Genomic DNA, 22761 nt, shown 5'->3' on the forward strand with positions numbered 1-22761 from the left:
CCCCAGCGCTGAATATTTACGCGTTTTTCCCAACCTTGAATAAAGAAACAAAATGTACTCCGTTTTTCCGACAGTATTTGTATCATTTTTATTTGTAAAAATAACCATCTGAATGCATATCAAGTGTAGTTTACGGGTGGGGTTTCTCATTACATTAATACAGCATTCAGTAGTTGAAAGAAGTTAACAAACTGTGCTTGAGAAGGGGCGGGCTGAGGCACCGCATCCTGCCTCGGGGATACGGGACGTCGAGCCGAGGGCTGCTGTTTACAAAAGAAAACAATACCGACAAAACCCCACCGAAACGATGCAACAACATTTCATATTGTTTATTACAAACGTTATGCAAAATATAACACTGGCACCAGATTCGTATCACCGTGGGTTGTAAGGATATATTGCACATGCTAAAGCATAGGATATGAGACAAAACCTACAAAACATGAGATATTAGCTTTAATATATATATAATCACTGCATACAAACGCATAAAGTCACATTTACACACACTTGGATTGTCACTAGTTTCAAACGCCCTTTCCTATAACACTGACCTAAGGTTTACTTTGTGTAATAAGAAAGCCTTTTCAGCACTGCAAAAATTATACATTATTCCTATAGAAATTTAGCATATTGATTTTCATTTCAATGTAGGTAGAACATATGAAAAGGAGAAACACTTTGTACATTCAAAGAAGGTTTGAAATGAAAATTTACTGGTGATATATTGCTTCTGTAACACTCAAATGAGGAAAAAAAAAAAAAGACAACTTCCACAAAACATTTCCATCATACGCAAATATAAAAAGGCACTCTAATATTTCTTACAAGACTAAGAATAAAAATCACAATTTTTTTTTTAAATCATCCTCAAGATACACAACCGAGTTTCTCAACAGTACAATGGATAAACGGTTCATTTCATGTGCTTGTTCTCCTTTAATAATCTGGCAGTGGTTTACTGCATAAAAGTACCAAACACATTATGGTGCCCTTTTAGTAGCAATGAGCAGAAATCCCCTGAGCTATTTCACAGCAATTCAGGCAGTCCAGAGGTTTTAACTCAGTATCTGTGAGAGAGACATGGACCCAATCCCGCCATGGATTCCACCTGCGGCTGTGGTTAAAACACAGGATAGGACCATCCTGCTAATAAAGCTGGGCAGGCTGCTGCCCCTCCCAAACAGTGGTGCAGCAGTAGTCCGTGTACTGCAAATTGCAGGATCCGGGGTTAAGTGCAACAATTATGTGTGATTAACTCTACTCTCGTACAATGTCCACAGAAAGGCAAGGTAATTATTTACAAGAGTAAAATTATTCCCATGCCCTAAATAACTAATTAACTTCTACAAGCGATAAATTATATTACAGCTTAATGTACTGACATACATGAAAAGGGATTCTGGCAACTGGTGAGATCTGAGACAGGCTAACACTGTGTACACTCAAGAGCCTTGCTCCTGTCACTTCTCCTAAGAACACCATGCTCAGAACATAACTTTCCCAATGCCCTTAGGATGCCAACAGATTATACTTTTCCATGATTTCTGGAGTATTGCATACTTACGTCATCACTGGGCTACAGAAATGATTTCTCAATTCAGTTTAGATTTGATTCCTAGAAAGTACACATTAATTCAGCAATCACCTATGCTTCTGTAACACTGCATCCATTGTAAGCAGCAGCAGATACTGTGCTACCTGTTAGCAGAGGTAGGAGGTATTGCAAATACACAGAAATATTTTCAGTAACTGTTTGATAGTGAGCAAAAATATTGATTTTTATTTTCTTTTTGAATACCTGCTTCAGATAAGACAACATCCTCCTCGAAAAGAGGACTGGTTTTCTCCAAATGAAATGATTTCATATAGGCTAACGTATCTTTGCATTTCAGGGTTAGACTGTAATTAATCTGTTTAAAGTAAGATGAAGATGCTGCCTATCAGGCAGGTGCCAGCCATTTCCCATTTGTTTGTTCATTTTAAATGTCATCCTTCCACAGAAACAAAAGTAGTAAAATGTGGGATTTCCATTCATTTCTAAGCAGACACCACTGAAAACTAACAACTGTCTCCTATTTTCAGTGCTTGAAGAGAGGTGGTTATTGCTATTTTGCAGCTTTTACAAGCTAAAACTTCGAATAAAGTCAATCATAAAAATGTTCTATGCTATTTCTGAGGAAACCACAGTTTCAGGTACTCTGTCATTCTACTGCAGAAAAGGCAGAGTTAAGGGAAAATATTGCCCTCACAGAGCTGCCCCTCAGGATTTTTTGTTGCAATTCTTGGAAATGAATTATTGTTGAAGAAAAGAATGCTTAATTTTAGCAAGGCAAGATGAACAATGTATCATTTTTCTAACTGAAGAACTGAAGTTCGCTGACAGCTTTTAAACAGTTCAGTGGAACACAGCTAAAAACTGCAACTAAACTAGAAATCCCTACTGTTCATTTACCCTGCCAAAGTGTACACTGAAGCAGCAGCTCTTCTCACTCTCCCTGCAAAGACTTAGGCCTGCAGACATTCTGAACATGGATCACTGGAACTTTAACATCCCACTCTCTGCTATATTACCCTTTTCCTCTTTCCCGTGTCTGTACAGTGTTCTCTCACTCGTCTAGCAATGTTTTGGATCCCTTTCTTATGCTCTTAAATGATCATGCATTTTACCAATATAGCTTGTGGACTTCATCTTTGTATTCCAAGTGGTAAGATGGGTGCACTTCCCAAGTGCATCACTCCCTCTTTCCACTCAGGCCATCACTCCTGCCTAGATTCACATTTAATTTTGCATTATGCTGAAAAATATGCACAAATACTACCATAGGGAAAAAGCTACAGTTATTTTTCCTGGGCATTTGTTTCGTTTCAAATAAATATAAACACATTTACATTAAAAGCATATGAACGTTTTCCTTAGCCTGGAAAAAAACAACAAAAAAAGAACAAACCTGTGGTCAACACATCGTTAGTTACAAATGTCATCTTGAAACCTGTGTCATAAAATGTAAAATTCACTCAAGACTAGTCATTACCTCGAAAGTTTATATTTTTGTGATTTAGAAAAGCTACTTCATTATGTCACTCACATTTGAAGAAAAAAATAAAAGCAATAAAGTCTTCCATTTATTCACTGAAGCATTTTGGTCCTCTTGGTAGAGCTGGTTAGTTTGGATAGGCGTTTGTTTTGTTTATAAAGTCTCATTCTTCCTTTTGTACATCTGTTGTAGAAGAGGATCGCGGTCCATTTGACCTAGAAACTTTGGCAGAAGGAGTAAACATATTCACAAAGCTGACATTGCCTTCAAAGCTGGTGACAAAAGGCTCTTAGCGTGCATCTCCAATCCCCTGCCTGGTCCATTTTTGTTTTCCCTCCTGTTTGGTATTTCAACTTTTGGTGTTACGCTTTCATTACTTTACCTTTGTTCTGTCAATCCAAACAGTGGCAGAAGTATTTTAAAAATCAATACTGTCTACAGTAAAAACAAGTTATTTAAGCATAGGAAAAAAAATCCCTTAAAGTTGGCAAGACATCATAAACCTTTATGTACACCTTTGCCTACACCTGATTTTTCATTTCTGTTCTGATACTAGATTCCTAGTTAACAGCTCAGGTGACAGAAACTTCTATTGACTTTAATTCCTTAATTCTGTAGTGCAAATCAACTGTTCATGCTTGTGCTGAACTGGGGGTATGGGGGGAGGACCAAGTCATTTCCATTTTCCACAAGTGGTTCCACTAACGTCAGTGGGACATATGTTAAGACAAGTAGAATTTGGCCTTAAGAGTTTATATTTTTCTGATTGTGTGCTGTAACTAATAACTGTAAAAAAAAAAAAAGTGCCTTCTGTACGTTTAAGTGCTTAATGCATGCAGAATGTAAAACATTTCTTTTCCTGTAAAAAAGTAATACAGGCAGTTTTAAGATTTACAACTTTACCTTTGGTTTGTGTGAAAAAAAATACCTAATTATTAGAGCCCGTGGAACTAAGAAAAAGACAAATAGAGAAAAAGGATGATGCTATGAAGGCTACGTTGGAAACACATTTGTGTACTAACAGTACAGCTAAATCATTTAAGTACTTTTTATAAACAATTCCCTGTTTAATTGTGCTGTCAAGAAGGAAAAAAAGGCATTTTCTTTCTCTCTTTCTTTTCTTTTTTTTTCTTCTTTTTTCTTTTTCTTTTTTTTAATTACTTGAAGTTAGAGGTAGAGACTTTCCACAGGGGCACTTAGGGCCTAAAGAAAACATGAGGAAGACGAAAAGCCACAGAACAGTAATGGGAATATGTTCTAGTAAATGCCCCCAACTTGGTTATTTAAAGGCTTAATTCTCATTAGCACTACAAATATCAACACCTACTTGTCAAGAGTCATAGTTAAGAATATCGCAGTGGGATTTAAGCTGTCTTAAAAGAAAAAAAAAAACTGAAAGGAAATAATAATGAAATAAAATTTTTTGAATACCAAAAAGTCAAAATGTTTCAGAATCAGAATCATTTTCATTGTACGCATCCTCTGTTCCTAGGTTATTACTCAAAGGCTTATTGTAAGAGTTAATGCTACCCGTAGCAGAGCCATCGCAGACATGTGTCCTGCCCAAATTGTCTTTTCTATAACAAGTGAAGTTGAAAGCCGTCATTGAACTGGAAGGAGAAAAAGGCATCATGGTAGCCAAAATGAGTGCCAGGCAGTCAGCCACGTCTTTGTTAGGAGCGCAAGCCAGGGCTGGCGTATGACCTGGGCACAAACGCAGACAAGGCAACAGTTAGTACTAAGGGTACTGAGAATGGCATTGAGCAGTTCTCATATACATCTCTAGACGACTTTGTAAGCAGGAGATGTATGTCCAGTTACAGTTACATGCCAAGCAGCAGAGGTGTGTTACTGTTCTCATATTAGACATGCTGGGAAGATACACACTTCATGGAGCATTTAAATCACTGTGACGACAAGCACTGTGTTTTTTGTTTTTGTTTTTTTAAATCACACAGCAAACAGACTCCACAACAATAAAAATAAAAGCACTTGCCAAACATGATTCTACAGCACAAACAGTACAGTGGATACAGAACGTGGGGTGTACAGCAAGAGACAGAAACTGGCTTCAGTTTCTGTACAGATGAACAAGTCTCATTCTGAGAACAACAGCTTTCATTGAAACATGACAGATATTAGTTTAATCATATTTTGAAGTAATAAGCAAACAATTTTAAAGACTGGTCAGTTGAGAACATACTCAACTCAGACAACAATTTATTTAGGAATTAAATTTAAGAAACTAATTAGATCAGCACACGTGGTACATTACAGCAAGTAGGACTACACGGATATTTTTCAAAATTTGCATTATGTTAGAAGAACAATGACTGTATTCAGAAAGCATGGCCTATGTTTTCAATGTGAAGTTAATATAATACTTGGTATCAGTAACTGTAAGAACTGGGGAGTCATCAAGTTTGTCTTCACTGCAGTTTAACTTTGTTCCTGTTCAAGTGCTTCCCCAAATCAGCTCTTCACATGCACAAATCTTTGAAATGGATTTGCTGATTTTGCTTTCTGTCTATCAGTTTTACAGGTTGCTACACAGTACTCTAGATCTTTCCAACAACTCCTCTATTTTAAGTGCAAAGAATTCTTTTGCAGATTGCTACATCTTAATCTAAAGCAATGACCTCCACTGATATCCTACTGCCTCAAGTAAGCTAAAAACATCTGCAGCAGGTGAGTTTGAGAACAGCTGTGCAGCAAATTACCCACACTTAGCCATCAATAGCAGTGAATAAATACTCTCAATAGAACTGCCTCTTCTACTGTGTTCCAAGTGTAGGCATTCTTTAGAACTATATTTTTACTAAGATTGTACTTAAATTTTTCTCTTCTGCACTGCGTAAGCAGTTACTCTTAAAAAAATTAAGCTAGTATCAAATTTAAACTTAATTTTCACTCATTACGTACATGCAAATTGGCTAAATCTGCATGTGTGATTTTAACTATAAAAAACTATGGTTAGAAGCTAGTCTGGTTCACTTTCCTGACCCTTTCTCTAAATGAGGTTAGGGCCAGATGACTTCAGCAGGACTCCTTCATGCAAGTTCATCTGGTAGCAATAAATACCACTCTGCCCTTTTCATCCATAGATCTCAAATGTCTTGCAATAATGACTAGTACTACTGTTGCTTTACAGATACAGCAAGATGGAAGTACTGAATTATTACATTAATGCCATGAAGTCCATATTTTAAGAGAAAGCAGCATATTTCAAGAAGACATTTTACAATAAAAAATAGAAGCACAACCCTCTATGGACTCTGTAATGTTTAAGGAAGGACTTCATTGAGATCTGAAATAAAATTATCAGATTTATTAACTAATCATTTATTTTAGAAGGCAACAGTCATTCACTTGCATCTTGGGTTAGGTCAGACAATTGAAAATGACAAGTTTTGCTCTCAGAATGAACCAGGATACAATCAAACAAATGATGATGATTTTATTCCTACCCATTAAAACATGCGCTGATTGAATGCATAATCCTTAATTCTTCTGCAAGGAGTCAGAATTATCCGGTGCTACTTGCATGTTTAGGAAATTCAAGTTACCACTGCACTCAAGCATTAAAAAAAGACTAGCTGTTGACAGTACATGTGAAATGAACAGTAAAGGGACCACTGTGATGTTGAGAATACATTTTTATATTAAAAAAAAAAAGTGTCCTTTTTAATATACTCACACAGCTCACTGTCTGTTCTTGGAAGAATATAAGCATCAATGATGCCTACAAGCTTTTAAATCTATTGCTTCAGTCTGTGGTAAAATTACATGTTAGGTACCTACTGAAGATTGACTGAGTGTATTATTTACTTACCATTTTCATCTACTGCTAGGACACATGCCCCTTTCGCTAGTAACTCCTCAACCACCATCTTTAATCCATTACGTGCAGCAATATGGAGAGGTCTATGAAACAAAAAAACAAAATTCAAGTTCAGTTTAAAATAATTATTCTAAGGAAAGCTAGGTTGCTCCTGTTTGGAAGCATCTAATGGGAGAGGAAGAACAATCGCAAATTGAAGGGTGGGAGGGAGGGGAAACGAGCTAAGGACAAATGGATTCATCAGCAAGCACTAAATCAACTGCCTGAGCTCGTGGTTAAATCTTCTGCTATGGGATTCCTCCATTCCACTCAAATACTTGCAGCTGGAGTAAGAACGTTGATGGTTACAACTCTGCTAGTAATGTGCAGTATGGAAGGCAGTTGTACATAAAATATGACCTCAAATAATTTGAAAAATTAAATGTACCACCTTAGATTGATTAAAGTGAATCTTGAAATAGATAGAAAATCTTTTGCAGGTAGATGTATGCTTATACAGTCACATTACGAAAAGACATTTTGATACAGTGTTCAAATAAATGACCTCATATTTTCCATCAGATCATGTATACAATGAGCATTAAAGAAGTCAAAAGTGAGAATGCAATATAAATGCAGTGTTTTCAAGGGCAAGCACTTAAAAAAATAGTAAGAAATGTAATTTTATCTAGAAAAAAATCCGAGACATGAAATCGAGAAGCTAAATCAGAATCTTCTGGAAAGTCAACTGAACTTGAGAGGATCAGGCAATACTTACGTCTGCAATGAATTATTTTTTGCATTAATAAGGCTCTGTTCTTGTATCTTGTCAAGTATTAACAAGGCACATTTTTCATGACCCTAGTTGGAAACAAATAACTGTATTAATTTAATGAGAAGTTTAAAATTGAGGCAAAATAAATGTTGTATACAAATGTGAAGTGTAAAAAGTTTATTAAAATACAGAACGTTACTCAATTTATAAGAATCTGTAGTAGGTGAAGTGTAAAAGCCCTATAACACCATTTACAAACTGCCATTGCTAGAATGCTTTAGCATATTTACAGACGTAAGCATTTCAACCCTCCACTCATGCATGAACTCACCTTCTCAGCTTACAGGAAGACTTGAATTTCCCTCAAGAGAAATTATTCACCTGATTACTACAACTACACAATAACAGAGAAAGTGAGGGTTTAATCTCAAAAACTAACACTGTACTTCCTAGGTCTTTTAAATGCCTTCCTGTGCTACTAATAAATTACTATAATGCATATAATATAACTATATATATAATATAATTATATAATATATAATAATATAACTATAAATTACTATAATTACTGTGGTGATCAAACAGGCAATAACAGCCCAAAACCTTATTTCTGAGACCCTGGTAGGTGAACAGCTGCCTGAAGGACCTTGAAAATTCAGTGAAGTTCATATGTCTACAGAAACTGGAGTGACACTATCTGGAACCCCATCTCTGAACAGGAGCAGAAGAAAAGTCCTGGAAGAAGGAATGCCATGGATGCTTTATTTTTATTTTTGCCAAGACAGGCAACAGCAGTAGCAATTGGAATCAATGGAAAAAAGAAGAGGGAGAAAAGACATCACCATCAATCTTACCAGTGCCTCTACTTTCACTGTTGCAGAGTTCAAGATAAAATTTTAGGTCCCTTTCACAGAATTTGGAGAATAAGAATAAATATATATCCTGTTTTTTCTTGTTGTTGTTTTTTCCACTCTCCCTATGTTAAGCTATTTTACAGTAATATTGTTTGGTAAAAATATCAAAGGATTTTCAATTATTTCTTAGTGTCACTTATGTTTCTGTCTTAAGAGACACTCATATTTCTCCATTTACTAAGTCTGGAAACAGACTTATAAAGAAGCTCAGTACAGTGTTCTCACTACAAGTCTGACCATCACATTTCTATTTTGGAATTTTTTTTTTTTAGGAGGCATAACGACACAAGAGACTGAAGATTACAAAAGCACACAATGGTCTTCAACTTACTTTACTGCTAGCCAAGTGCAACGATGTATTCAAGTCCTTATCTCTTAATGACAGATCAGCCTTGGCTATATTCACCAAAAAGTCTGAAATTTAGAACACAAATCAATGAACAAAAGAAATGGGCAAAGAAGCACGTGAAAACAGAGGAAAAAAAAATTCCAATTTTTTACTATTTCCAGTATGTGTGTGCGTATGTGCTAAGCCTTGATGCAGCATAAGCTTTATGAGCATGAAGTGAAAATAACATTAGACATCAGAATAATCTTGTGCAGTTAATCTGCAACCAAAGGCAGACCTCATACATGAACAAAGATGAATCTGTGCTTGACAATTTGAGACAAAATGAACTTCCCCATTTGCAGATCAGCAAGTTCTGTCTGAGTCACCTCCTGAGAACAACTCTGGATCTTGCTCTGAGAGGATTAAGTGGATATAAAGAATTTAGGGTGCAGCTTGTGCTGTCAAAGCTACAGGAAAGAGAGTTCTGTTAAGTCAGAACTGCAATCCCTATGTCTGCATTCTAGCCAGGAAGCAACAAGACTCCCTATAACATAAAAGAAAGAGAGATAACACTTAAATCTTTTTCACACACGCAGTTCTCCTGCCCCTTAAAATTAAGCAAGTAGTCAGGAGAAAAGGATTACTACTCCCTTCATGTTCTGAGTGCGTTACAATGCACCCTGTAGAGGAAATAAAACTCAGGTTATTGCAAAGCTTCGCAAACGCTGCATAGAAACATAACCGAGAAGAAATGTTTTTTTTAACTGTGTAAAAGTAGAATTTCTGTGCAGGGCTGTAAGAAGCTTTCTCCTTCTTAGTTTTCCCAGGAAAAATTGATCATCTACTTGAAATCAGTAGCCGCAGTCATGCTCACCCTGAAGATAAGCTGGGGTAAGGATGCACTTACCAACAGCACTGACATGACCGTTCTGAGCTGCCATCATGAGAGCTGTTTTCCCTGCATGATCCACAGCATTCACTTGAGCGCTGTGACTCAGGAGGAGCTGGAGGCACTCCATGTGATCCGCAAAGGCTGCTGCATGAAGGGGCGTCCTGTGGGGCAGTCACACAGCCACAGCTGTTACTAAAGAATTACAATATTCCTGTTTGCTTGCCTGAAAGTGCAAGATGTTCTGAATCCTCCTAAACATTTTCAGCAGAGGAAAGTTATAGCAGCAACATCCAAAACAAGTTAAACTATATTTACAGTGTCTGTCCAAGCAATTTTATGTAAGTATATACATATGGTGAGATTATCAATTTGACTAAAGATTTGACTTGAAGTATATTTCTTGCTGTACCAGTATGAATTATTTTATTTCCAGCTATATGCCCTGAGAATGTTAGCGTAACAACTTTAAATGAAATATTTCTCTATTGGAACATAACATCACCTCATTTAGCAAATAATATGAATGTGTTTAAATATTTAACAGAAAAAAAAATAGGTTCAGGGAAACATCCTAGACCTGTGCCCATCTTGAAGAAACAAAATACTATTTTCTTAATAGCAAAGCTGAATGCTTCATAGCTTGCTTGAAGTCAGCCACCACTTAACTGTGTTGCAGTGTAAGCTGCTGTCTGAAAGAGTCTGCATTACAAGTCTTAGCTCAACCACAAGGGTTATTTCCAGAAATTCAGAAAAGAATTATGAAGAAGGAGACATATATTCATGATGAGGAAAAGCAATTTGTTTAGGAAGCTATTACCTTCCTTTGTCATCTTTGCAATTGACAATGCTGGCATCGATGGCTCCGATGAGCATTGATGCACAGTTTTCATGATCGTTGATTCTGCCAAAGATACATTTTCAAGAAGATAAAAAAGTCTACATATTTACCACTATCCCATATTCATTTACTTCACTTCCCATTAATATTTCTTAGTGATTATTTATAATTTATCCCAACATACCTTTACCTTAATACTTCCAGTTGCAATTCTGACCATTCATCATTTCACTTAACCAAACTGCATCTATTGCTATGGATTTCCACATGTAAAGCAAAGCTGATCCTTCAATTCCCTATGCACCAGATTAACTGAAACTGCAGTAGCAAACTAGGATTAAAACCTTAAAACCTTTAAATCATTGAGTCTAAACAACGAGCACAGCTGAACTGAGAAACCACTCAGTCATATGTACCTACACAGAGAGAGATTTACTCTATTGTTTAAGGTATTGAAATACACAGCTCTTCCAACACACACTTTCAATATTTTTCTTGGAGGTACTCAATACTCTCCTGGTTATTGGCAATTTGTCTTATTTCATTATAAAAATGAACAGCGTATGGTAACTAATGACATACAATGTATGTCTAATGTTGCTAAAAGACACAATTATGTCATCTCAGCATCAGTTCTTTCATTTTAAATTTATGTGCGTCTTTAAGTTGCATGTGTTTTGAGGTGGATTGGAGAATTGCATACTAGCTTAAATATTTTTTTTCCTAAAGAATTTATTTTAAGTAGAATAAAAACAGTAACTTTGTAATAGTTTTTGTTTAATTATGTAACACACTTGGAAACTACCAACATTTCTTTTCTATCTTGCAACAATGTGGACTTCAGAATAGAAGTTTACTCAACAATAACTCTCACCATTACTTCTGGAATATATTAATTCTTCTAATAGTAGGAGGAGTTAATAATTTTGTCATTCTAATAACCCAGGTTGTGGCCTAAGAATGGAAGAGCTATGAAATTCCTCTGAGTGGCAAAGAATGCATAGGCCTACAGAGGCAAGCAAGGGAAAAGAAACTGGAAAAGGAGTAGAAATACAGCTGTTTAAAGATACGTCAGCATTTCATCAAATAGCTCAGACTTATCAAACGTTTGCATAATGCTCTTTATCATGCAACTTCTTTTTCTCAGCAGAAGAATAAGCACCATTTTATGAACAATTTTTAAATTATTTGCTCATGCAAATAATATAAATTGAAGACATCTTTCTTCTTACATTACTACTTTTTCTAGGCATAACCCAAAGCAAAGCATCTGCATTTGTTACAGATTTCTACTTACACAGCACAGTGCAACGGAGAGAAGCTATTACCATAAAACTTGCGGAAAAATTTCTGCTCCAATAGTACCTCTATGCAGTTTTCATGACCTACAAGAAACAGATATTTCAAGTGTTGCACAGAGCAGGGAATTGACTTATTTCAGACCAGGCACAGAAGGATTATAATTTGACACTTCAAGCACATTAAGGTTGGACACATTGTGAATATGAACTTTTACGTAACAAAATTATAAGAAAAGGGTTTTTTTATGGCTTTTTTTTTTAGGGTTCAGTTTTTTGTGGGTTTTAGTTTTATCTTTGTTTTTTGTTGTCATTTTTATGTTTTGGGGCTTTTTTGTTTGTTTGTTTTGCTTTGTTTTTTATTAATGGCAGCAGCAATACAGCTTCACCAGCCCAATATTAGCCTAAGTGAAGGGAAAAAAAAGGAAAAAAAAAGGAATAAAGAGAAAAAACAAAAAAAGTTCTATTTTTTCTCAAATGTGATGCCATATACATGACCTTACACATTCCAAGATGGTCTTAATTGATGACAGTAAGGAGTATTATTATATTAGTAAGGAGTATTCTTATATTAGGCAAGAAGTATTATCAGTTCAGACTTCCCAAACTAATGATGTGGTCTCCTGCACTAATAAATGAAAAGGTAATGCCTCAGAGATGCATTCCTGGTCCCTCGGTAAATTAATGAGATCTTTATAATTTACTTCATTAAACACAGAATTTCACTCTGGCCTACTACGATGGGAACAAATGAGCACAGAGAACAACTCTGTAAGTCACAAAGTCATTGGGAGGTATTGCTGGAACTTCCTTGGCTCCTGAACCAAAGGATAAATATAGCAAAAACAAACCATAGAGAGCAAGTTGAAGAGCAATGATCTGACTCTTTATTTCAGCCTTCTCAAATTGGCAGTCTGCTTTGCTATCCATGCTTCTCTAAAACAGAGGCCACATTCTAACTTGGGAAAAATCCACAGGAATAAACCTACCATAGTAACAAGCCCAGTGCAGTGGTGTATAACCGTGATTATCCTTTAAACTGCAGTCTTCCTCTGAAAGTGCAATCTGCAGTAATTCACTCAGCCAAGTGGCATGACCCCGAGCTGATGCAAAGTGCAAAGGTGTTCTACCTCTAGCATCTTTACATAAAATGGATACTTCCTTCTCTAAAAGCATCTGAACGCATTCTTCATGCCCAGTCATAATCTGGCAACAAAGAAATAAGTAAATAGGTTGAAATAAACACAGACTTCTACCCAGGAAACGTGGAATATGATTGATGACTATAAATATGAAAAAGCCTTTATGGAATTCAGGTGGCAGAGATGAAAGCTCCATTTCTCTTATGGGTATCTATGATAACTCCTATACCAAAATATATTTGGTACTGCCGTTCAAAGGCACTTATTAGTAGTTTGTGGAAGAAACTTCTCTAAGTGAGAGTCAAAAGCAACGAGGAGTTTAAGACTAAAGAAATGTATGAGCAAAGGGTGAGGCTACAAAACCTGAATCTGGCCACTCTAGACAGCATACAAATGTGCAAAAAGAACTGAGGGGAAGATAAAGAAAATTACCAGAAGTACAAGAAGATGCTTCAACAGTTGGGCCTCCGTAACACACGTAGTTTAGCTTAAGCACCTTGATCATGTTCATGTATTGATGTCAAGACAGAACAGCAATTTTTCACCAGAACATTTGTTACAAACTAGTGTTGGATTCTAAGCTGAACTGCTCACTGCAGTTATTACAGAGTTGTGAATAAATATGATCACTTGCATCAACTTCACATTGGGTAGGAAGATTGCTCCTAGAAAAGGTTAAATCTGCCTTGCACTTCACTGCTTCTGGATAAAAGTTTAGGGCTAACGTATTTACATTCTGCTACCCAAGAAAAAGGATAATAACTGCTGGGCAGTTTAAATTTGCTGTTTTCAAAATTCATAAAGTTCTCAGTTATAACAATAATGACTGCGATAATAAGTTGCCTATTCACTTATTTTCTCCATTATCTAAGAGAAGATCCAGTCTTTAATTAATCAAAGTGAACAATCAAAAACAGAGCAGATTTGTCCCAATTTTTACCCCACTGGCTGGTTTTGGTTGTATTTTCAATCATTAACTAGATCTCTTACATTCAACATCCATATGTTTATAAATTAACTGCAGTGACAATAGAACAAATACTTAGAATTTAGAAAAATGAAGTCACCCCTCGATGTAAAGCTGTGCATCCCAGGAGATCTGCTGCATCTACAGATGCTTCTTTTTCAAGTAATAAGGAAACAGCATCAACGTGTCCATATGCCACTGCAAGCATTAGTGCGGTTCTGGAAGGAAAAAGAAACAAAATGTCAAAACAAAAATAGTCACATCTATAAAATGGCATACTACTTGCCACTGCTAACTAACTGTAAGACATAAATCAGGAAGCCTGCATTTCTCTCCATTCCTACCCAGAAATCTATTCGTTTCACCATACTCATCTATACAACAGAAGTGAAAACAGTTGCATAAAATTTTTCTTAAGATGCCTAATAGTCAGCTATCATGACTGAAATAGACAAACTCATCTGCACCTGTGAGCAGTTTCCAGAGCAACATCATTCCAGACAATTTTTTTTTTCTTTTAAAAACCTACAGTTATTGTCATCTCCAGCAATACAAGTTTTACAATACCAAGTTGTGAGCGAATGCCTCTGCTAATTACCAAGATGACAACTCAAAATATTTCTTCCGAAAATAATGAACAGTTGTTTAAAGTGGAGGAAGGGACATGAAGAAACTATAGAGGCCAAAATTTTGATTTGGACCAATAGATCTTCTGCTTTTTTTTTTTTAATTCTTGTCTTTTTTTTTTCTTCCTGAAAGGGATCTATTTTCCTTCCATATTTAGGTAAGACTAATACCACTTAAAATAATATGTATAGTCAGATATATTCCAGGTACCCTAAATAAGAAAAACATTCAAGTTTTCACTTCTAAAACGTACTCCATTATTCTCTCTGTAGCTGTCATTTAATGAGACATAAAACTTTTGTAGGAACATCTCAAATTTCAGGTTTGCCTTGAACAAACATTCTGTCTCACTCTGTCAGCATAATATACCTGTAGACACATGCTGAAACATCAGCATTTTAGAAAATAGGACTCTACAGGCATCTCAGAATCTTGTTAGTTTTTACTGAATCTGGCTCTAAGAGTATGTGAAAAGTTACTTAAAGTATGAAATAGAGGCTATGATTAATGAATGGCTTAGATCAACTGCATGTGTACTTTGTAGTCTCTGCCAAATTCTATTCACAAGTAGTCCAGGAAATACAGTATTTTAAATAAACACTTTTAGGTTTTTTTGAAGTAAGAAACCTGAGATGCCATTTGAATTATGGAACTGAAACAAAACAACCAAAGAGACTTACTGTCCTTTGGCATCCGTCACATCAGGGTTGTCTGCAACTTCTAGCAACAGCCGTAAACAAGGCGTATGACCATTAATGACTATAAAGAAAAAAAGTGTGTATAATTAGGCTTAATTTCAGATACTTTCCCATTGGAATGCTTACAGGTAAGAAATTTCTTATATGTAGACAGAAAATATCCCCCAATGTAAGAGAAGAACATTCCCACAATTTACTTCTATCAATGAAATGGCAAGCTCCTTTTTCTCTTTCCTCAGTAAGTACCACTTTCCTTTCTTACACAAATCCCCAATTAGTAAAATAGAAACTGTGATTCTTACTACTGAGAAGATTTCTACTAAAGCAGACAGCATTCCAAAATCCCCCGCAGTCAGGAGGCAGACGAGGTTTTCTGTGATCAGTTTTGGAACACCTTAGGAATTTCTCAGCAAGGCTCTTTAATATTGTGTGGGCTGTACAAACAAGTTCCTTAGTGCTCTTTTGTTGTTGTTGTTGTTTTGTTTTTTAAGAATGACCAGTGTTACACATTTTATATTCCAGGAAGCACGACATTACTTCCACATTTTGGTACCCAGTGACCTCCAGTGACTACTGACAGCTATGGGGAAGCCACAAGAAGAGCAGCATCAAAGCCTCAGAGCAACACCTCCACAAAAGACAGCTATTGTGTCTCTACTTTTGTCTCTCAGGCTAGTCAATCACACTCTCCCAGTCTACTGCACAAGACCTCCTCAAGCCATTCGGACTGCTTCACACCACTCTGGATTGCTGCAGAGCCAAATTTCTCTGACTGTTGGGCATGCTCAAGATGACTGAAGTTCAGCACACAAAGTCACCACTACTGTTGATATTCTATAACTGTTTTAAGACTGTTTTATCCCATTCTGCTTCTTTTTCCCTTCTAAGCCCTATTAGGGATCTTCATTAGTTAAAAAAACTCTGATGAGACTCTTCAGTCAGCAAGGAGGTGATGTCACACTATCACGTTAGCTGCTTGCACGGCCAGAGAACAAATCTGAGAAACAAAAATTTGTGGTTTTTTTTCTACTTTAACATCTGAAGTTATCGTTATTTCTCAAAAATAGGGTTTGCTATTTAAAATGCAACCTAGTGCTGTTGGAAAACAGCTCCAAGGTACATTTTGCAGGGCTAAACTCTGAAAACCCATCTGTCTGTCAGCTGGCTTAAAGGCTTCAGCTTTACATGACCCACAGGATGAAGAGAACAAGAATTTCATCTTTAAAAATCCAGTAATTCCTGTTTTCAGTACACAGATATTATATCCTCCATTCAGAGTCATGCAATCACACTGCCCACACCCTATGGACCAACGCAAAAACCTTGGGTTCCACCTACGTCACACTATTCTGGCAGAGAAATGAGTGAACATCATCACATTTAAATCACTCCTCCAAAAATAACCTTAGTCAGTCTACTAAAAAAGACATTTTTAGTTATTTACCGCTAAGTAATACCATATACATAACATGGAAACACTTCTGCAGGGCTGACGAATCAGTGACTCACAGGGGAAACAAAAAAAATAAGAAAAAAAAAAAATCAGTTCTATCACCCAGCAGGAGGAAGAGAAATCAAAATTTGTGCACACTGATGTCTGAAAAAGATTTTGGTAAATGAGTTTTTGAGCAGATACTCCCAGGAAGACTTCAGAGCTAACCCCAAAATTGCTAAGCACTACAGACCCTGCAGGGAACATTAGTTTTCTCAATGGAGCTACAACACTACACTAGGCAAACATTTGCAATGCATCTCCCAAGCCAGAGAGAGTAAAGTCTGGTTGTAATAAAATTATACAGGGAACACATGATTTAGGCTAAGGAAATTCTCCATGTTATGAGGTCAAAGGAAGTCTTGTCCCCCAAGGGGAACAGACAGTAAAAAAGAAATACTTCATTAGCTGAATTATTTGTCTACTGAAGTAAAAAATTCCTTTGCTGAAGAGAGCTCTGCAGAGTCCTCTAATCTAATCCATAAGTTCAAGTCTCCTTAACTGTTGTGTTCAGCAATTCTGCTTCTGTAATAAGAAGGAATGAAGGCAGACACTGTTAAGAGGATGGGCACACCCATCTTGTTTCTTTCCAGTGAATGGTAAATGCATGCAAGTTTTCACTTGTGTGTGCAAACACATACTGCCACTTAAAGGATTAACTCAGCAAGAATTCTGTAAGATTTCTCACAATATGCCAATTTATCTCTTATGACTGCATTGCAAATAAGAGACAATGAATATCACTGTGGCACTATGCAGTTTCTAACAGGTGACATCATTCTTTGTTAAAACACTCCTAAACAAAATGTTTAAGAACAGTGTAACAAAAAGCACAGTATTACAAGTGGCTCTTTGTAATAGGTGGAGATGAAAGCTTTGTTGGAAGCTGTGCTGACTGCACAGAACACTGCACAGCTCTCATGGAAAGTCCCAGACAGCAGAGATTGTGTATGCATTTTATTCTGAGCAAGATGAAAAAATACAGAGAAAAAATTAAGTCTGAGAATTAAAAAACTCCCTAATCAAGTATTCATTTTTCTTCCCACTAGAGGTCACTGCTGGGTTGTACTGAGTCCTTGAACTAACAGCCAGAGGAGCAATATTCCCTCCGGCACTGCTGTGTGTTTAACCAACAAGTATATATTAAATAATAACTTTTTAATAATTGGCAAATCCTACATTTTCTAGTTAATTAAGCAACATGTTGTACACAACGTATGAAGAATGGAGCAACTCCTAACAACAGCAAATTCACAAGCTGGCTCAGGAGAAGAATAACATTTGAAAGAGGATGATTTTCTGTAACATTACCACTGAAACAGGCTGAAGGTTTTGAACACAGAACACTTTCATTGCCATCAAGGCCTGCCTGTATTTTCAATTATTCTTTCCTTAGGATAAGCAATGAAACAACTGTTCTCTCTTCCTCTCTTTTTTGGCTAAAGAACCATTAAGTGAAAGTGCTTTAGGAAAAACACCTCACATTTTAGAGTAGGTGTAATAGAGGTATGTAAAGCACAGCTGATCAGGTAAAGTCTGAGCAGTAATAGTGTGTGGAAAAGTAGGAGTTTCTGTGAGGGAAAATGGACCATGGGACAGAGGAAAAATACCACAAGAATGACAGAGTTAACTGCAAGATCACCTCCATGCACATCAAAATTTCTTCTCTTTAGAAGAAATAAGTACAGAAATAGTAGGTAGTTAAAGTTAGATGCATACATGCTATAGGCTTTGTATTTTAAGAGTAACACAGGAGCACACTCACCTGAAGCATGCAGAGGGGTCCTTTTGGTGACATTGTCTTTTACAGTGACAGAAGCACCCTGGCTGATGAGAGCTTCCACACACTCTGCATGCCCTTTAAATGCAGCCAGGTCCAAAGCAGTGCGTCCTTTCTCATCCTTAATATCCAGATCTACCAGAGACTGGAGCAGCACCTCCAAGGCTTGATGATGACCGTTATAGGCCTGGAAATATGAAATGAGTCATGTAAGGAACACAAGTCTTGTCTTTCAAAGACTTTCACATAGAACATGAATAAGATCTGTCATTGTGGGTCTCTTAAACACAATGGAAATGACAGTTTCTTGACTTCTCATGACTCTTCCATCATAAAAGGATTTTGCCAAACTACACTGCCACTGATACAAATAGCCAAGAGACTCAAAAATTCCTAGAGTTCACAGACAGTAATAATGATTTTTTATTTACTCTGCTTCTATTACAGTACAAGGTGGGGAATTTCAGGCAACAATTCACTTCAACACGGGCAAATCAACAATTCACTTTTCAGCTTGATACAATTAATGAAAAAAGAAGAGAAATACAAATATGAAATAACCAGACACCAATCTTCAAGGTTAAGTACTGTTGGAAGCAGTTTGCTCCTACTGATTGTTCTCAGAAGTACAAAAGAATGAGACAGAGCAGTTGCCAAGCAGTTGTTGCACTGCTAGACCAAGAAAATTACTTAAGGAAAGAAGAAAGGCAAAGGCAGAAAAAAAAAAGCATAAGGAGATTAGGGCACAGAAAATCCATATCACAGAAAACAGTCTTGATGCAATTGTTAGTCTTTCTTCCCTATTACAATTTCTTGGAAAACAACCAATAACCTGATTTTTGATACAGTTGAAGTGTGAGAAATAACAATGTTTTATGTTAATTTTTTATTTTTCCTTTTTTCTTTCTTTTTTTTCCTTTTTCCCCTGAAGTGCTTTAGGGGTGTCTCAGGTGAATGAAGAGCTGTTAATTGGTAACAGATACAACAGGAAAGACCTCTGGCAGTGTCCTTGCAAGGATTTTGACCAAGAAAGACCAGCGAGGAAATAAGCTTGCTGTCTGGCCAGGTGCAGGTCAAGTCCCTTCCCAGCACAAGAATTTGTGTTGGTGATAGAGCAAGCTGTAACCCCTATTTGGGTTTCAGACACTGTCCTTTCTGCAGTTTTCAAACTGTAGAAGAACTGGGAGAAGAACTTAGTGACAAATCTAGTCCCTTTTAAACCAACTTCTGGCTCTTGTTCCCTCAGATGAGGTATGGAAAATTCAAACACTAGGTAAGAGCAGTTCTGACCAGCTGGCAAACAGAGATACGATCACTACAGAACTAAAACATGCTCCTTTTCCAGTAAGCAAGTTTCTTCCCTATTGAGAAGAGAGCAGATTCATGGTGATGTTGAACAGTCAGTGTGGGGCCAGTCTGTGGAAAACATGTGAAGACAGCTCTCTCAAGCTGAGACCGTTCAGTTTAAAAAATAAAAGCATTAGAAGAACCTTATTGATGTGTCTGTACATCTGAGCAGGACAGCAAAAAAGACAGAGCCAGACTCTTCCCAGTGGTGCCCAGTGACAGCACAAGAGGCACGTAAAGGGAAAATTTAAACATAGGAAAATCCATTTAAATACAAGAAAAAACATTTTTACCATGAGGGTGTTCAGGTACTGGGACATACTGTATGCATTCCCACACCTAGCTGTGCACCAGACTATTTCTGCACACTGTCTGCAGCAGAACATCCCACTCCATCATCAGAGCCATGGAGCTCCAGCTCCAACTTTATAGACTGGTTACAAAAATTCGTAGCTTGCCATTTAATTTCATTTCAGTTTCTGTTTCTTCTATTACCTGAGTGCTATAATCAATAAGAGCGAAGAGCTTCAACTGCCAGAAACTCAACAATTCCAGTTCCGAATCTGTTTTTCTTACATCTAAGCCTACTTGTTTCAAAAACAAGTCTATGATTAAACCTGCTTCAAAGACAAAGATTAAAGAATTATTCTTTGAAATGATGATCCAACAATTTATACATCTCATACTTACAGCTAAATGCAAAGGACTTTTCGTAGTTGAAGAATCCGATTCCTCAAACATATTGCTGTTTTTTTCCAGAAGCTGAAAATGGAAGAAAAAAAAAATCTTTAAACATTTTTGTACAACTTAGGATAAGTTTTCATGATTCAGCAAACGAAAAAAAATTCTGATGTCTATAGTGAATATTGATGGGCAATTAAGAGTAAGTACTTTGTATTTACAGTAAAGTATTTTCAAGTCTTCTTACCCTATAGGATAGAGATACAAAAATAATTTGAAAGCGTTTAATGAACATCCTTATCCTGATCAGCAGTAAAAAGAATAATCTGTGGAGTAGAGCCCTCAGTCATTTTGCACTGCAAAAGTGCTGTTTCATGAATACACAAGTAATGCACATATAAGCCATTTCTGATTCAGCATTTTTTATAATTCTCATATATAATTTTGGTTGAGAAGAATTAGAACTAAGCTGCTAGCAATTTCACAGTCAGCTTTATACTTTATCAGAGTAAAACTTCCTTACATAGTCTTCCAGAGTGCAACACATCCTTGAACATAACCATGATTACAAAAATAAAAAAAATTAACATATAATAAAATGCATAATATGTTTATGATTTTCTACATTTCAAGGGATCCCAAAGCATTTTAAGGCTTACAAACAGGATATTTCTACCCAGTCAAAATGAGAAACTACGGAATTACAGTGACTAGCACCCCTCCACAAAAGCACATGAACCCTGGCAACTTACCCCACTGAGGCTGCAAAGAAAACTTCACATAGTACTGACAAAATATTGTGAATTCAACACTGTTGAGTAGCACTACTGCTGGCACGCAAGGCATTTTTACTTGAATACTACTCAAAGAGTTAGTCTCCAAAATCCTCTGTGACTGGAAATTAATGTTGTCAAAAAAAATTAGTAAGCAGAGACTGAAAAACATTTCTACAGTTTCAACTAAGTTTTTCAAACTTTTTTGAGAGAATAATTAGCTAACTCAAAAACTGAAAAAGGGGACAGTGGTGACAATCTGGACAATTCTGTGGTATGTCAACATGGAACGCTGTCCAAAGAAACTGGTGAAATTCTCTGGTAGGCACAGAAATTACCCAACTTGCACTGCAAGATGATGGTATACACTGAACTCACATTTGCCTAAACTTTCTATGTAACAAAATAGTCCTTAATAGACCTACATCAAAGATAATTTTTTCCAAAGCATCACAAATCATGTATTAAACAAAGAAATTAATCTGAAGCCTATTACAATAACAAAATACAACAAAACAAAAATATTCAGTAATTTTATTTGTGTATTTTGAACCTAGTAAAATATCTGGACAGAGAAAAAAAATGTGTCGATACAAATGCTACTCATAAGCGAGTGTGTGTATTAATATGCAATATGAATTCTAACACAACCTTGCAGATAGGGGGGAAAAAAAAAAAGCAAGTCCACATCATTTTTTTTTTTAGTAGATTTGGGGGAGAGTTACACAAACACAGCTGTTACAAACACATGGAGAGACCTCCAATTTAAAATATCATCCTTCTCTTGTATTTTAGATGGATGGAAATAGGATTAAGTGGCAACTCCGAACACATAGTCATGAATTTTCACTTACTCCAAACATGCTCTAAGTAGGTAATTATTTTAACTCTGATTTTCTCTACTGAGCAAATGAAATAAAAAATATCCAGACGTGAGTACAAAGCCTGTTCCCCAGTCTGCTTATTACTCACCTTTACTATGAGTCCACAAGGTGGGCACAGAAGACTATTTTAATTGCCTGTAACTACGCTGATCATCAGCTGTTGAAATGGGATGATGGTGGGATCAGAACCTTAGTACTTCCCTTAACCTGTCAGAGGGCTCTATGAGTCTTCTGGAACAAGGCAGATAACTGCCTTTCAAATAGATGGGAAAATTGACACAATTAAGGCTCAAAAGGAACAAATTGCAGGATTGGAGAGCTCCTCACAAAAGGCATCCCAATGGCTTAGTTAAAGCAGCTTAGACTAATGCAGACTAAGCTTAATGAGCTTATTACTCACAAGGATGAATGTCTCTATCATAAAGTCAAGCCTAAACGAGAACTTAAGAGTAAATCTGGTTGCT

At 36.5% G+C, this 22761-nt stretch overlaps 1 protein-coding gene across 8 annotated transcripts in view; it reads right to left on the reverse strand.

Annotated features, from left to right (window-relative positions):
• Positions 1-62: 62 nt before the first annotated feature.
• The window catches only part of ANKRD44 (ankyrin repeat domain 44), a 99052-nt gene continuing 76353 nt past the window's right edge, over positions 63-22761 (reverse strand). For 7 of the 8 annotated variants that reach the window (XM_031554149.1, XM_031554153.1, XM_031554151.1 and 4 more), the window contains 12 exons: positions 20650-20721; positions 18598-18799; positions 15323-15401; positions 14116-14233; positions 12896-13112; positions 11906-11993; positions 10588-10671; positions 9786-9931; positions 8879-8961; positions 7637-7719; positions 6871-6962; positions 63-4742 (listed from right to left, as the gene is read on the reverse strand). In XM_031554149.1, coding sequence (XP_031410009.1) covers positions 4477-4742; positions 6871-6962; positions 7637-7719; positions 8879-8961; positions 9786-9931; positions 10588-10671; positions 11906-11993; positions 12896-13112; positions 14116-14233; positions 15323-15401; positions 18598-18799; positions 20650-20721 — 1530 coding nt within the window. In that variant the 3' untranslated portion in view covers positions 63-4476. The remainder of the gene's footprint in view (positions 4743-6870; positions 6963-7636; positions 7720-8878; positions 8962-9785; positions 9932-10587; positions 10672-11905; positions 11994-12895; positions 13113-14115; positions 14234-15322; positions 15402-18597; positions 18800-20649; positions 20722-22761) is intronic. The other variant, XM_031554152.1, reaches the window with a different exon arrangement.

The sequence above is a fragment of the Meleagris gallopavo genome, chromosome 7 (assembly GCF_000146605.3).
Source record: "Meleagris gallopavo isolate NT-WF06-2002-E0010 breed Aviagen turkey brand Nicholas breeding stock chromosome 7, Turkey_5.1, whole genome shotgun sequence".
Lineage (NCBI taxonomy): Eukaryota > Metazoa > Chordata > Aves > Galliformes > Phasianidae > Meleagris > Meleagris gallopavo.